The 15,069-nt window shown below is 39.8% G+C and overlaps 2 protein-coding genes across 4 annotated transcripts in view; one reads left to right on the forward strand and one right to left on the reverse strand.

The window, feature by feature from the left end:
* Positions 1-7,027: 7,027 nt before the first annotated feature.
* LOC144638562 (prolyl 4-hydroxylase subunit alpha-2-like) lies at positions 7,028-9,722 on the reverse strand. Its single transcript, XM_078497755.1, has 2 exons — positions 9,347-9,722; positions 7,028-7,637 (listed from the first exon to the last, which is right to left on the reverse strand). The coding sequence occupies exons 1-2, from the start codon at positions 9,678-9,680 to the stop codon at positions 7,510-7,512; spliced, it is 462 nt and encodes a 153-aa protein (XP_078353881.1). The 5' UTR covers positions 9,681-9,722; the 3' UTR covers positions 7,028-7,509.
* Positions 9,723-11,645: 1,923 nt separating this feature from the next.
* Positions 11,646-15,069, forward strand: part of LOC144638099 (SWI/SNF-related matrix-associated actin-dependent regulator of chromatin subfamily A member 4-like) — a 38,614-nt gene continuing 35,190 nt past the window's right edge. For all 3 annotated transcript variants that reach the window (XM_078497246.1, XM_078497247.1, XM_078497248.1), the window contains exons 1-3: positions 11,646-11,739; positions 13,341-13,432; positions 13,971-14,511. In XM_078497246.1, coding sequence (XP_078353372.1) covers positions 13,376-13,432; positions 13,971-14,511 — 598 coding nt within the window. In that variant the 5' untranslated portion in view covers positions 11,646-11,739; positions 13,341-13,375. The remainder of the gene's footprint in view (positions 11,740-13,340; positions 13,433-13,970; positions 14,512-15,069) is intronic.

The following is a 15,069-nucleotide window of genomic DNA, read 5'->3' on the forward strand; positions in this document are numbered from 1 at the left end:
TTGGACCCAACTGCGGCGCTTATTCGAGGGCGGCGCTTATTCGGGGGCGGCGCTTATTCGAGTAAATACGGTAGTCGGTGGTCGCCGCCTTCGCCGCCCCCTTCGCCAGGCAGAAGAGATTTCACTTGCCAAGTAAATTTTTTTGCAAAGCAAAAAAGTTCGAGCTCAGTAACAGAAGCAACACATACCTACTGGTTTATTACTTTTAGGGAACTTAAATTTTGAAATAAATAAGTGGGGTCACTAGATTCGTTAAGGAGCAGGAAGACCTTGTATATTCCATATAATTCCTTTATAATTCCTTTGCGAGTACTGCCAAAGTACACGTTTTTAGCGATAATTTATTTTTCAAACATAGGAATTGATCTGTTTTCATTTTACAGAAAGAATTTGATTGCTACACCCAAAATATGTGAAAAAATTGATAGGTCACCAGACTCGTTTACGAGAAAGCGACAATTTACTTCTCTCGCGGACTAAGCCACATAGAAAAAAGCCGCCATTTTGTTTATGTACGCGCGCTTATTACGCGTAAAATTCTGCGTAGTAAAGATGCGCAATGCAATACAGGGCAATGACCTTAAACCAAATGAAACGCGATCGTGTATGAAAATATACCCAATTTTGCCGAGTTTTACACTGACTACAATTCCTTGGAGTCAAAGTAGCGAACCAAATTCATGAAACATTGACATCAAATAGGCCAGCGCTTATATCTCCTGTTACAGTAGCATGAAGCGACCAGAAGTGATTCCAAAACATCCCCTCTCTCTTGGGAGTTCTTTAAGTTTCATATATGGGTAAAATCAACAGAATTACCTAAAACTGATACCGTGAACTACATTCTTAAACGGAATAAAAAGAGAAATGAACCACCAACCCTCCCCCCAAATCAAGGATAAATTCGCGCTAAAATCAAAACGCCCCATTTTCAGTTCCATCGTTGAATTGGAGGAGGGGTGATCTTAATTTTCCATTTCAATTGTCCAAGATTGTAGCTCCTTTAAACTGTCATAAGCGAGCTGTCTGTTGGGGGGCACACTTAACTGTCTAAAAGCATGAGAGGATAAAGCTTTTCTCTAATGGATCAGTCACAAGGTATAAAATTTTTAGCGCGCGCATATTGGAAGTGCATCGAGAACCGTCTTCGTCTTGGGTCGACATAGTGGAAAACAAAGAAGTATATGTGCTAGAAGCTCTCGAATGTACGGATGTGGTATCTGTGGTTTAGAAAATTAGACCGCCTGCTTATTTTTTTATGAAGATGAACTATAAGCATGTCTACCTTATTATTACAGACCTCTCAAGTCTCACGATTTTGCCGTGAGACTCACCATTATTTAGTTCAATCTCACGGTCTCATGACAAGACACAAAAATCTCACGATAAACACTCACAAGCTGTAAGGATACAATTTCTTGTATGATACCATTTTTGGCTTACTAAGGCGATTGTCTGGCAGCAATTTTGTGTAAATCCGTAGTCAGTTGGTTAAGGTATTTCATTTGTTGGTTCGCTAGACACACAATCTATGGTCATATATAGAAGACGCAAGCCGTGAAAATAACGTTAATTTTTGTGTTGTTAAAGTATTTTACATGGGAAACAAACACTGTGTCTTGACTAGCACCTGGTCTAAGTTAGTTTTGTCCGTCAGTTGATCAATCGCCCGGTTTTTACTGAAAGCTCCCGTTTTTTTTACCTCGATCTCCAGATTTCTCGTTCTTTGTGGTTGAGCATGAGAGGTCTGTACATGTATATCTCCGGTGAAGTCACAGGAGACCGAGGAAATTGGCGATAAAACTATTAACGCAGTCTTTCAATGATGAAAGCTCTCATTTGACAGATGGGGTTGTCTTGAAGGTACTAGAAGTGGCTAAGTTTAGCAGTTTACCCAAGGCGATTTTCAGATAAAACGCTTAATTAAATAAGCATTTTATTTATCAGAATTAAAGTAGTTGCTAAAAATATTGGGTCCATATTATGGCGCATAAACAAACAAATAACTGCGGAAGACAACACCCTAAACAACAACGAAAAACAGAGAAAGAATGCAGTTCAAATATGGCTTCCTAGAAATTTACCTGTTATTCATGTTGAGTGACCGTTCATCTATAGGCATGACAGTTTCTATTATTGGAGAGTTAATTGAGTGTTGAAGTTGTTCTATGCACGTGTGTGACATCAGGGTTTTCGAATGAAATTGTAGGATGGAATTTTCTAGTCAGGAGATAATTCTCTCTGATATGTCAACAACCTTTGTACTTTGTGACTATAAAAGATAATAACCCTATTTTAGTCTGTCTGTGAATGCTCTGTTTTAACTCTAGCACGCGCCACTTAGCCAAGCATCAAGACTGGAAGTGGGCTGGCAGTATAAGTCCAGTTCTCTCTTAAGCAAATCGAAATTTGAGAACTTGGATTTTTAAGGCTATAAATCTTCACGCCGACCAGACTGTGGTAAACAACAGGACGGAAATATTTCCCATAATCACCCCATATTCCGATCTAATCGCGAAAAAAAAAAGATGAGCCATTTGTTTGCTTAACCTGGTTCATTCAATTTTCTGACTGATTCGTTCTTTTCGTGATTGCTGTTTATGTATAGTGTTAGTATGAAATAGTTGCATACATAATTAATGTAGGGGGCTGTGCGGAAATCTTTCCGAATTTGTCGAAGAAAACATCTTCTATAACCCTGTTAATTCTCAGTATATTCTCTCTTTGAGCACTCGAAGCTCGAAGCGAAGATGCGCATATGACGTCACGATCCAACTCATGCGTAAATCCGCTTTTCAGTACAGTCGCCGGCTCACTTTAGCGGTCGGAGTAATGGCGGACGGGTTTTCCAGATTTTCGGCAAGCTATTTTAAAGCTTATCTCGCTCGCAACGTACTAAATTCTAGCGCGTTAGTAAAATAAAGACTTATTGACCAAATTGACGTTAGAAAACGCCGAGAAGAAAGACAAAAAATTTGGTCATAGTAGCACTTTAAAGCCGTGACATTATGCATGCAGGCCGTGATAAAATTTAATTAAAATAAAATTCAATTGGTCATTATTCAAAGTTTTTATTTTGAAGTCATCTTTTCCATCGATAACTTTATTGATCTCGTAAAAAATTCCATTCAAGTTCGCACCAATACTGTACATTGCCAATGTTTTGCTAACGTCTTGAGAAGTGTCTTACTAACGTCACTAACCTAAACCAAATCTAAAATATATCCAAAACATGTTGTGCAAACATTCTTCTCTTTGTGACATTCGACTTTGACGGCCAACTGTGCGGAAATGAAAATCGACACACCTGCTAAATAAAAAATACGGTTTTAAAGTGGAGTCCGCCTCAAAAAATGTACCGCCAGTTCACACCGCTATTTGTAGAAACCAGAAAAGCGTCTTGTTTCAAAGTTTGTCACAAAAACATTGCGTGACATGGATGACGTTACCCCTTTTATTTACAAAAATAACTTCAACTTGTCAAAGCAACTACAGTTTCACAATGGTGAATATTAGTATTTTGCCCCTTAAGCTTGTTTCTCTGTCCTCCCGCCGAAGCAAAGAAGAGAATATGATTGCAGATTAGCCCAAAAGTCGACCCAGGGTACCTACAACGATTTACTGTCAAAATTGAAATGAAACCGATTGGCCCAGGCTATCCCGTCGTTTTTGGCCGACAGGAGGCTATCGTCTAGGACACCAAAGGGTAAATTATGAATCGGCCACGCCCGATTAATTATTGAGTGTTTGCCGCGGCCCTGTTAGGGTAGGTATACATGTCTCCCGTCTCCTTTTTCAAAGCTTGCCATGTCGCAACTAAGAATGGTCCGCATGTCGCTGTCGTAAATTGGTCATTTCGTCTAAGGTCACCTGGCTTAACCTAATTCTATCAACCGTAGAATTTGCTTAAAATACGAATCGTTCTAACACGACTATTAATTATGTTTGTGTTACTCCCCTGATTTCGACACGTAATTTACACATCAAACAAGCCTGAAATACTCTTCAGATATTAACTGAAAATAGCAAGATTTTTGCAAGAACTTGACAAATGCTTTCAAGCTAGTAATCGTTACGTCTGTGGTTGAAATTCTGGTCACAAATTGCTCGTTTTCCCGTTTAATATGTCAGTATTAATTATTTTAATCGGAAGGTCTTGTTTTATATATATAATCGAAGCCACGTGCAATTTTTTCTGTCACGCTAAACCTCTCCAGGCTAAAACTCCATTTTTTACAACTCCATGTTTTACAAATCCATATTTTACAACTCCATGTTTTACTACTCCACCTTTTAGTCCGGCGGCTTAGCTCCTGAATTGTGCGATTTTTGATACAAGCACCAAACTTTGCGGGATTACAAGCATTCGTATACTAATCAATTCTTGATATAGTGCCAACGCTAATTTCCAATTTTCAGCTGGTAAACAGCAATGAAATTTTCAGCCGAGAGGCCCCTCCCCCACGAGGTACTTCTTTTTGTACTTTTATAAACCTTTTATTGTAGATTTTTATTGATAAATACAGATGTGAATGCTTTAAATTAGTCTTAAAATTGTCATTTTTACCATCTGTTTGATGCCAATAATTTACTAGGAAATTATTGCATGGGAAAAGATTGTTCGTTCCCCGCCCTCTGCTCCCATGGCTCCCTGGCGTCTTTCGTTTTGCGCTAGCGTCCAGGTCTCTTGCGATCGGTGAACCGTTCGCTAACAGAAGAAAAATATAGGGCTGTGAATAGTCTAGATTACAGCATTTCATTCTAAATTTTGTACGTGCGACTTGATATCACTACCTGACATAATAGTATTTGTCTATAAACAAGGACAAACAAATATTTTACGAAATTTCATTGATGTTAATAAATTACGGTTTCCATGGAAACCGGTGTTTTTCGGGCTTGGCACTATACATCTGAGAAAACTTCTATTGGTGACCACTTTCATTGTGCCAAGTTTCATGCTTTATCAAAAAGTGCAAAATTCAACTAAAATTTCGAGCTAAGCCGCCGGACTATTTTACAAATCCACCTTTTACAAATCCATGTTCTACAAATCCACCTTTTACAAATCCATGTTTTACAACTCCATGTTTTAAAATCCACGTTGTACAAATCCACCTTTTACAACTCCATGTTTTACAACTCCGTGTTTTACAAATCCACCTTTTACAAATCCATGTTTTACAAATCCACGTTTTACAACTCCACCTTTTACAACTCCATGTTTTACAACTCCATGTTTTACAAATCCACCTTTTACAAATCCGTGTTTTACAAATCCAGTCCATGTTTTACAAATCCACTCCACTCCATGTTTGGAACTGGCATGCACCCGTATGTATCCGTATGTTACTCGTATGTTACCTGTATGTAACCGTATGTACCCGTATGTTCCGTGTGTTACTCGTATGTTACCCGTATGTTACTCGTGGTACTCGTGTGGTGTATTAGTCAGGAGTTTGGCCAAAGTAATTACTACGTTTGTCGTAAACACCTTTTGTTAATGTTTCGGGCTACTTTAATAGTCCAAAATGTTCTCAAGTGCTTTTATGTTTATCACATTTATTTTAGATTGGCAAGTACGGGTGTTTGTGCTTTTAGCTATGCTTAGAGTGAATTTACTTATAACAAACATGTTTTGAAATAAGTTATGTGATCTTAGTTAATTGCGTTGGACGTAAGCCTTCTTATGAGTAATTGCGTTGGTCGTGTACTTCAAAAGAACTGCGGAAACGTTAGTTTCCGATGTAAACGAACAATGGAACACTTTAATTAAGGTTTACTCATACACGCGGGAAATATTTAGTAAGTTTCATTGCGGGCCCAAGAGAGGCCCGCAACCCTAATCTTGACAGTGACCAGCGGATTGCGTATTACGCGTGCGCGCCACGTTTATAAAGGCTATCTGCAAACCGGAAGTTGAAAATTTTGTTCTTCCACTAAGAACGATCGGAATGCAAAAATGTGTCAATCACGACAGTTTGTCGTAACACCGGAAGAGAAAAATCTTGTCTCCAAGAGCGATAAGAATGCGAAAAATCAACAGTTTGTCACATTAGATCGAGGCTTCTGTCTTGCAGACATTACGTTTTGCAGACGTTGTTTTATAGGTGTTGCTTTTGAGAAGATCTGCTGTGATTGTACCACAGATAAACTACGGCAAAGCGAATGATTCCAACAACGGTTATTCTCGAGAAATTCCTTATAACACTGACAACAAAGCGAGTCTGCCGACGGAGGAAAATCACATCTCAATTTACACCGCGTGCTCGACTACACTTCGCAAAACTGTCAATCAAAAAAACAACTCTGATTGGTTCGCGGCAATAGGAAACGATAAAAAAAACATTCGTGACTTAAGCGTGACGCGTTACTCGACCTTACTCGGAATAATTTTCTTTTGTCCAGTGATTTATCGACACTGTCTGAAAAATTTTCGTGACCTGTTGAAAAAATTGCCGTGAAATGAGGTGACTTATGTTATTTCTTCTTCTATCATGAACGGTTACAATGCGAAAGGATCCGAAAATGCTTTGTTCAAACAGGAAGTCGAGAAATCTTTGTTTCCGCAAAGAACGATGCACTGTTATTCTCGGTGGACAGACTCCCAATAAACAACCGCAGTTTATAAAAGAAATCTTAATTACCACAGTTATATGCCAACTTTTGGAAAACTTCCCAAAAACTTCGACTTGAAGTAATTTTCCAAACTAACAAAAAACACTTTCCTCCCAGTACCTTCTCTTAATTAACTGCATCGAGGCCCGCACTTTCTAACCTGACATGTGGTTACCACTAGTAATATAGCTTTTAATTCTTTTGTGCTGCTTAAAGAAAAGTGGATCACGTACATTCTGGTTTCGAAGCATTCTGTCCAGCAACTGCAGTGTTTGGTATTAAATATTCGGGCGAAAGTTAAACATTCAATTTGGGTGATATCTCACTTAAATCTTACTCTCAAACTCAAAGCACGTTTTCGTCTATCAAAGAAACCGCAGTTTAGCTTTTAGCCAATCACAGTGCAGTATGGACATAGTGCGAGCGTACTTAATCGCCAGTTTTTGATGTAAGTTCATGAGTTACTGCCGGCAACGGCTGAGAGTAAGAGCTGAAGAATAAAGAAGACCTCTAATCCTAGAAGTTGAAGTCTGACTGAGCTAGTCCCCTAGTTGCAGTGCATTTTGTCCTGTAACAGTTTGAAAATATAATAAAAAGTAACGCAGATTTAATTGCATCTTCTATATACATATAACTAGTAATAATCAGAGATTAGCGGAGTGCGTTCTACCCAAGATAGCTGAGGATATATATTGTTGGGTACCCAGGAGAAATGAGTCAAAGAAATTAATGTTAAACAAGGCTGTATAATTAAATAAAACGCTTTGGCATTTGCTGGAGAAGAAAATGTAACCACTTTGTAAGGCATTAATATTTATGCCTTCTTTTTGTCTACACCTAGTAAACTTATAGCTGAAGCGAATTGCAGTTTGTTATGTATTCTCGGCTGTATCATCTTAGTAAGACCCGATAACCCTCGGGATCAATGCCGTTTGATTTCTCCATGTCCCGCAACGCTGTGTTAAGCTCGGCTTGCTCTGGGATCGCATTCTTCTCTTGTCTTATTTTGGAAAGTAGATCTGGAATAAAAAAGAAAAAAACATCAAGTCATTATTTGAGCATATTGTTTAGGTTTTGTTGGGTGGATAAGGGTTTAGGTTTTGTTGGGTGGATAAGGGTTTAGGTTTTGTTGGGTGGATAAGGGGTATCTTTCCGACCAGTCAAATGCATTTGCCGGCTTTCCCGCGCTTGGGTTGCAAGGTTCCTCCAAGTATTTAGTCCAGTCCTTGAACTCTGCCTACCCCCGCCCTAAATAGGGGCTGAACTCGCGCCTGGGTTCAACTCCTATATAGCGCGCGGAAGGCAAAGTTCAGAAACTGGAGAACTACTAAATTGCTACTGCAGGCCGTTGCAGCAAGCTAGTTGTTTTTCTAACTATTTAAGTGCATTAAGGTATAAAAGTAATCTGTGACGGCTGTACACAGGCTAGAGGTAAAGGGATGCGAAGCCACAGTGTTTAAAGAATAATCTTGTGAAATTAGTCTCAAGGACCTGAGATAATTAGTCCGGCGGCTTAGCTCGAAATTTTAGTTGAATTGTGCACTTTTTGATACAAGCATGAAACTTGGCACAATGAAAGTGGTCACCAACAGAAGTTTTTTCAGATATAGTGCCAAGCCCGAAAAACACCGGTTTCCATGGAAACCGTAATTTATTAAAATCAACGAAATTTCGTGAAATATTTGTTTGTCTTGGTTTATAGACAAATACTATTATGTCAGGAAGTGATATCAAGTCGCACGTACAAAATTTAGAATGAAATGCTGTAATTTAGACTGTTCACAGCCCTATATTTTTCTATTTTCCTTCTGTTAGCGAACGGTTCACCGATCGCGAGAGACCTGGACGCTAGCGCAAAACGAAAGACGCCAGGGAGCAGAGGGCGGGGAACGAAAAATCTTTTCCCATGCAATAATTTCCTAGTAAATTATTGGTATCAAACAGATGGTAAAGAATGACAATTGTAAGGCTAATTTAAAGCATTCACATCTGTATTTATGAATAAAAATCTACAATAAAAGGTTTATAAAAGTGCAAGAAGAAGTACTTCGTGGGGGAGGGGCCTCTCGGCTGAAAATTTCATTGCTGTTTACCAGCTGAAAATAGGAAATTGGCGCTGGCACTATATCAAGAATTGATTAGTATACGAATGCTTGTAATCCCGCAAAGTTTGGTGCTTGTATCAAAAATCGCACAATTCAGGAGCTTAGCCGCCGGACTAATTCATTCATACAGCTCCGTAATCGTTAAGGACGTTGCGCGATGGGCGCGCGAGTGATGCGTGAAGGAACAAATACGGCACGTGCAGGAACCCTCCCGGGCACGTGTGATCACGAGGTTTAAGCTTGTGCGCTTGCCGGTAAAGGGTGGACCATTAAATTTCATTGTAATTTTGAGTGTGTGTGTGTGTGGGGGGGGGGGGGGGGGAGTGGGGGTGTTGGGAAATTACCAAAGAAACGTTCTGCACGGCAAAAGTAGAGAAAAAAATCCATGCACAGCAAGCCAAACGTGGAAAAATTCTTGCACAAGTACAAGACGGAAAAAAATTTGAGCTCAGAGAAATTGCCCACCCCCACCCCCACCCCCTCACAAAAAATGTAATGGTCCATCCCTTAAACGACTTTGCTTACTTCAATCTTCAGACTACCAAAGTGGGTAAAAGAATGATCATCAATGATAATTTTTACCGCCGTTACAACAGTATTTCAGGAAGTAGAAGCAAACTTACCACTAGCGGAACTATCGGAGTTCAACAGTTCTTCAAGCGTTCCCCAATCGTCGATGAATCTCTTGATAACAAAGTATTGATTTAGTGGAGTCCCCAGGTAACCTTCAACACTTTCACTGACCAGTGTCTTCATAGCTGCCGTTTGACTGATCATCCTTTCAAATTCTTTCAAACGATCCTCTTTGTTGGCAATGAATGCATCTAACTCGGGCAGTAACCGCTCCTCAAGTTTTTGAAGTGCGATAACATTCTCCCGGACGGGGGTAAACTCATTCGCGAATGTTTGCTGCAGCGAAAAGATCACCAAAAGTAAAAAGGCTATGAAACGAGTCATCTCTTTCGAAGTCTGTTAAAGTCTAATCTTGATGTTAGCGACTTTAAAGCGGCTTTTAGTGAATTTTTTTGAATGAAATGTAATTAAAAATTCATAGTATGTTGCTTGTGCCTTCATTTTTTCTTGAGAACAACCCGCGCAAGACAAAATAAAATTGTTATTTGACAACCAGTTGTATTGACATATAGAAGCTTCTTTGCATTTTCCCCTGGCCCTTTTTTTGGCGTAACGTTGCTACTTATAACTTGACTTAAAGGGACTGTGTCGCGGATTTTAGCTAAATGTAGGCATGGAAAATGACCCGATCAAATTCGTTGAAATATGAAAGTCACAAAAATAACCTCTTAAAACAGTGAGGGAGCATTTCAATAACACCATATACAAAAGAAAGTACGGATGGCCAAAAGCGACGAAGTTTGGAACGGATTGGGTATTATTACGGGTTTTTAAAATATTTTTGGGCTAAACAGTTTTCAAAAGTTAATTTTGTTTGCTTGTAACTTTAAATTATAACGCCCGGGAGACACGTGTGGTTGCAATATGAAGCTATGGTTTTGTCTTTTAGATCCATAGAAGCAATTTCTTTGCATTTTATTAGTTTCATGGCGAATATTTCACAAAACTTAATAAATAAAATAGACTTAACTCAGCCATGACACAGTCCCTTTAAGCAAGACATGAATTTAAGCAACCTCGTTCCCAGGGTCTCTCTCTCCCCGCCCCTGGGAACGAGGTGCGACTAGTGCCGGTCAAAAACCTTCATCAGTCGTTCAGCTAGCGCTGTTCGATTTGTGCCACTCAAAAACTTTCATCAGCCGTTTAGCCATCCGTATACATCCTCGGTCGCGGCAAGCAACTCCTTGTTAGCTTTCGCAAAGAGATTTTTGCAATGTTTAAAGTCCTTGACAGAGCCACACAATCTACAACAACTTGGATGTCTGCTATAGCGCTATCGGACGATGAATATCTTCTTTCCGCCGTTTGCAATAGATTTATAAAGTCCGACATTGCCGTACTGCAATGTAAAATTTGTGTTTATTTTGGTGGCAACACTTTCCGCTCTCCCGTGGACTTATTATTGACAAAATACATTCTAAGTCGCCCCTCCCTCTAACAATCTTTTTGTCACCACCCAGATTCTGGGGGGCACGTGACCAGACCCAACCAGGGTCTCTCTTCTCTCGCTCTGGGGGGAGGGGGGGGGGGGGAGAGAGACCCTGGGAACGAGGTTGGAATTTAAGCAGTTTCAAGAAATAGTAGCTCAGTTGTATTTGAAATAACTTTAAATCCTTAAGTTTCCTTGCTTTGTTACCAAAAAAAAATACATTTATTTCTGAGGATGAATCTCGGACGCGGAATTAAATAGAAAACGAGAAAACGTACTCCATAATATAGTCTCCATATTAAAACACAAGTGGACGTTTGAGAAAATGAAAAAAAAGCTGCCTCTCAAACTTAGACCGGCTTTGATACTTTTAAAAATGCTTTAAAAACTAGGGGGAAAAAGTTAGTTGCAAAAATCTTTTGATAAAGTCTACATATATATATAGCTACTCTAAAAGGGAGAAGTTTTTGTTTACTTTACACACTTTATACACTATTACAGTATTTTAAAGTGTTTCATTAAAAAGCGTTTCTGCCTGCCTGCGTAGAAACGGCTGAAGCTAAGATACAATGGCGATCCAGACCATGAATTAAGTGTGGGAGGGAGGGGGACCCCCCCCCCCCCCCATAAGTCCTCCAACTGGCGCCTTTTTAGATAAATGCTGGAAATGATTTCTGTGTTTCTAAACGTAAAATTAATAAAAGAAACACATTTTGGCCCAATAATAAACTTATCCTTTCGAACCACGTTTGCACGCCCTTTCCTTGTCTGGAGCCAGCACTGAGCTCCACCTGGAGCTCCACTGAGCTGTTGTTCAGCGCCTCCTCTTCCGTTCTCGTCCTCAAGACGAGGCCAAGTATTGTACATGCGCTCTGAAGACAAAGCATCATGGCGGAGACCTGATGGCGAAAGGGAAGGAGTATTGCCAACATATTTTATAGCTCTGTTTACCAGGTAAAGACTTATTCACTGTTGGAACAATTTTTCTTTATGTTTTCAGGCTGTTTTATTTTTATTCAATACTCTCAATGCCCCCGCATTTGAAATAATTCGGCCTTTTGTTTGTTGTGGTACGGTCGCTTTCGTGCGTGTCTGTGAAATTTCTTTCCTTTCATCTTTCCTTTCAGCTGTTCCTAAAGATTTCTATAACAGTCCTGTCTATAAACATTTTTTTGATCTGTTTATCGGGCTTTTAAATATTTTAGTAGCCTTTTTGATATCGAAAAGTTAATTCTACTGAGAGAACATTCGCTAAACCTCATGCAGATAATTTACGAATATTTCGAGTCTGATCTGTCAGTCGCACGGCGAAAACATTAACAGGAATCTAGTCACCTCGCCACCAGGGAGACTCGCCACTAACCAACTCGCCACCAAGCAAAGACGCCTCGCCACCAAGCCGAAGACGCCTCGCCACCAACAACGATTCGATACTAAAATGAAATAAATTGGTCGAGTATTGATCATGGAGAATTAGCTGTTATAGTAACTATTATCTCAAAGACTCGAAGGTAAATAAGTGAAGGAAAATTGCTGTTTAGTTTTAAAACTTGCCAATGATAACTCCCGTTCTAGCGACTCAAAACAATTTAGTTTCCGTACTCGAAGTTCGTCACTAGAAACGAAGCACTGTCCACCCACTATGAGTCTTGAGGCAGCCAGAAGAGCCAACTATCTACGACTCACGCAGCCGACTAGTTTTGCCGCCCCGCACCCGGCTCACTCGTCACTACGCTGTCACTCGACTCTCTTCCAGTCAGGGGGGCCGGCGGGCGGCGGGAGGGAGTCTCCCTGGTGGCGAGGTGGCCGTAATTCCATTAACACTGCAACTTGATTCTTAACCGTGGAAAAGTATGTCTTGTTAACGTATTCTGTTACTTTCTGCTACTTTTTCGATTTATACTGTGAGGATAGTGCAAACTTAATTTGTTTCAACAATAAGTTGTCCTTTACTAGCATCTTGAATAAGAATTGCAGTCACTTCGTTCCATCCTACGATAGTTCCATAAAATAGTCACTTCGTTCCAGTGTCAGGGAACGATCTGGCCATAAGATGGAATGAAGTGACTTGGAACAAAGTGACTTTGAAATGAATTGACCAGATACTTTGAAATAATGATGGGTATTTTACGAACCAATTTAATGACCAGCTTTCAGTTGGCTTGTTTGCTCAGTTGGTTAGAGCGCTGCACTGGTATCGCAGAGGTCAGGGTTCAAGTCCTGGCAAGCCTGATTTTTTCAGGCTTAATTTTCACAACTGCTTAAGTTGTGTTCATAACTGCGAAGATCTTCTCTTCTTTTTTCTTTATCCGCAGTTCAAATAAATATATTATTTCAGTGATTCAATATTTCAATGATGATTAAATGAGTTGAGTGAGGCCTGCTACTGTGTTTTGTGTTACATATATTTTATTCTGAGCTGTTGCTAATTCACAGCATCATAGAGTAGATTGAGGCCTCGCTCCACTCATTTAATCATCATTAATAAGCTTAATTCTTGTCTAGGGTATTTAAAATCAGTTCATTGTACAATGTTTTTGTTTCACCTCAAATAGATATCAAAGATTGTTAGGAAGCCTTTTCCAAGAAGATGGCATCCATGGCAGGTTTCCAGTATACACCAGAGAACGTGCAAAGGCTGGAAAAGGTGTGTTAAATAGACATTTCTCATCTCTCAAGAGATGTCTAGGATTAGATTCAAAAACTTTCCAAAGCAGGCATGGGAATCAACAACAAACTCAGCCCACATGATACTGGGTATGGGATTTAAATCTTGGCTACAGTGGTATTTGTCAAGTGAAACCAAATGCTGCTATAGTAAACAAAGCTGTTCCTGGGCATGGGGTTTGGTTCAAACTTGTTTCTTTTGAAAGAAAAGATAGTATAGGGCATTGATACAATGTACAAACAAATGGGTTATAAACACATCCTGTCAATTTTTTATCACAAAAATTGCAGAAAAATGACAAGATACCTACTGCTTTTGAAGTTTGTTTTGTTGTTATTAACTGCACTTTTGTGACACTCAACTCTACTTCATAGAAAGCTGCTTGACACAGACACCTTACAATTATAATAGACAGTTTCTGTACTGTGGACTCTCCATGGTGTCCTTATAAACAGGGTTTGACTGTACATGAACCTTTAAGAACTTTAATTGTAAAAAAGCGATAAACCTATTTTAGGCCTTGCAGACTATGCAGGAAAGAGGCATGGAGTCAGACCCACGATATGCACAGTTGTTGTCATTAATGAGAGCAAAGCCTCTAAGTGCCGACATGTCAGATGTCAGCCATGGTCTTCAACTTCATCCTCCTTCCATGACAATGAGCATGGGAAGCATGGCACCAGGTACGGGGATGGCCGATATGCAAACAAGAAGCTCTCCTGCTCCAAGTATGATGTCACCAGCACCGCCTAAGGTGCATGGGTTCTCTTCGCCGCAGCTGCTGCAACTGAGGGCACAGATCATGGCTTACAAGCTCCTTGCACGTACTCAGCCTCTTCCAGAGCACATACGTATAGCCATTCAAGGAAAGACACCCTCTGTTAAACCCAGTGGGACCCCTTCACAGTCGAACCAACTGCCTCCTAGAAGTCAGAATCAACCTGGAAACCAGGCAGCACCTCAAAGCCAGACACCTGTTGGTGTTAGTAGCTCGGCAGCTAGCCCTACTGTACCTGTACCTAATCAGACAGCTTATAATGTCCCTGGAATGACACCAGGTAAGTTGTTAGAAAAATGTGCAATTGAAGGGGCTTGATCACGGTATTTTACTAATAGATAATTCTATTTATTTTTGTTAATTAAGAGCTCTAAACTTCAAATTGGCAGAGCAAAAGTCTTTAATTGGCAAAATCATGGCCACATAACAAACAAGGATGATTTTTGAGCATTGTAAGTTGCACTTCATACAAATTGAGATAAACTTCAAAAAGTAGGGCCAACATCTTTCAAGTTTACCTGAATGTAATCTGTTTTAATCTTCTCGAATTTTGCCCCTTTTGGCCTTTCTGTGTTTCTTTTGAGTTCTTCTACAATTTTAAGCCGTTTATACTGTGACATTTCAGTTAATTGTATGACCAGTTGGTCAGTGCCAAAATTACGGGATTTACCTTAAATTGAGTGACTTAGCCCCTTCAAAGCCGGCCTTCCATCTAGAGTAGAGTATTTCTACTCTACTCTGGATGGGATAATAGTCCACCACAGGGTTACCCTCAAGTATTTAAGTTTTCCTTTTAATTTGCCATAATACCCATTTATAAATACACTTGGGTAGTGTA

Source organism: Oculina patagonica, chromosome 14 (genome assembly GCF_052425735.1).
Source record: "Oculina patagonica isolate OP01 chromosome 14, crgOcupat, whole genome shotgun sequence".
NCBI lineage: Eukaryota > Metazoa > Cnidaria > Anthozoa > Scleractinia > Oculinidae > Oculina > Oculina patagonica.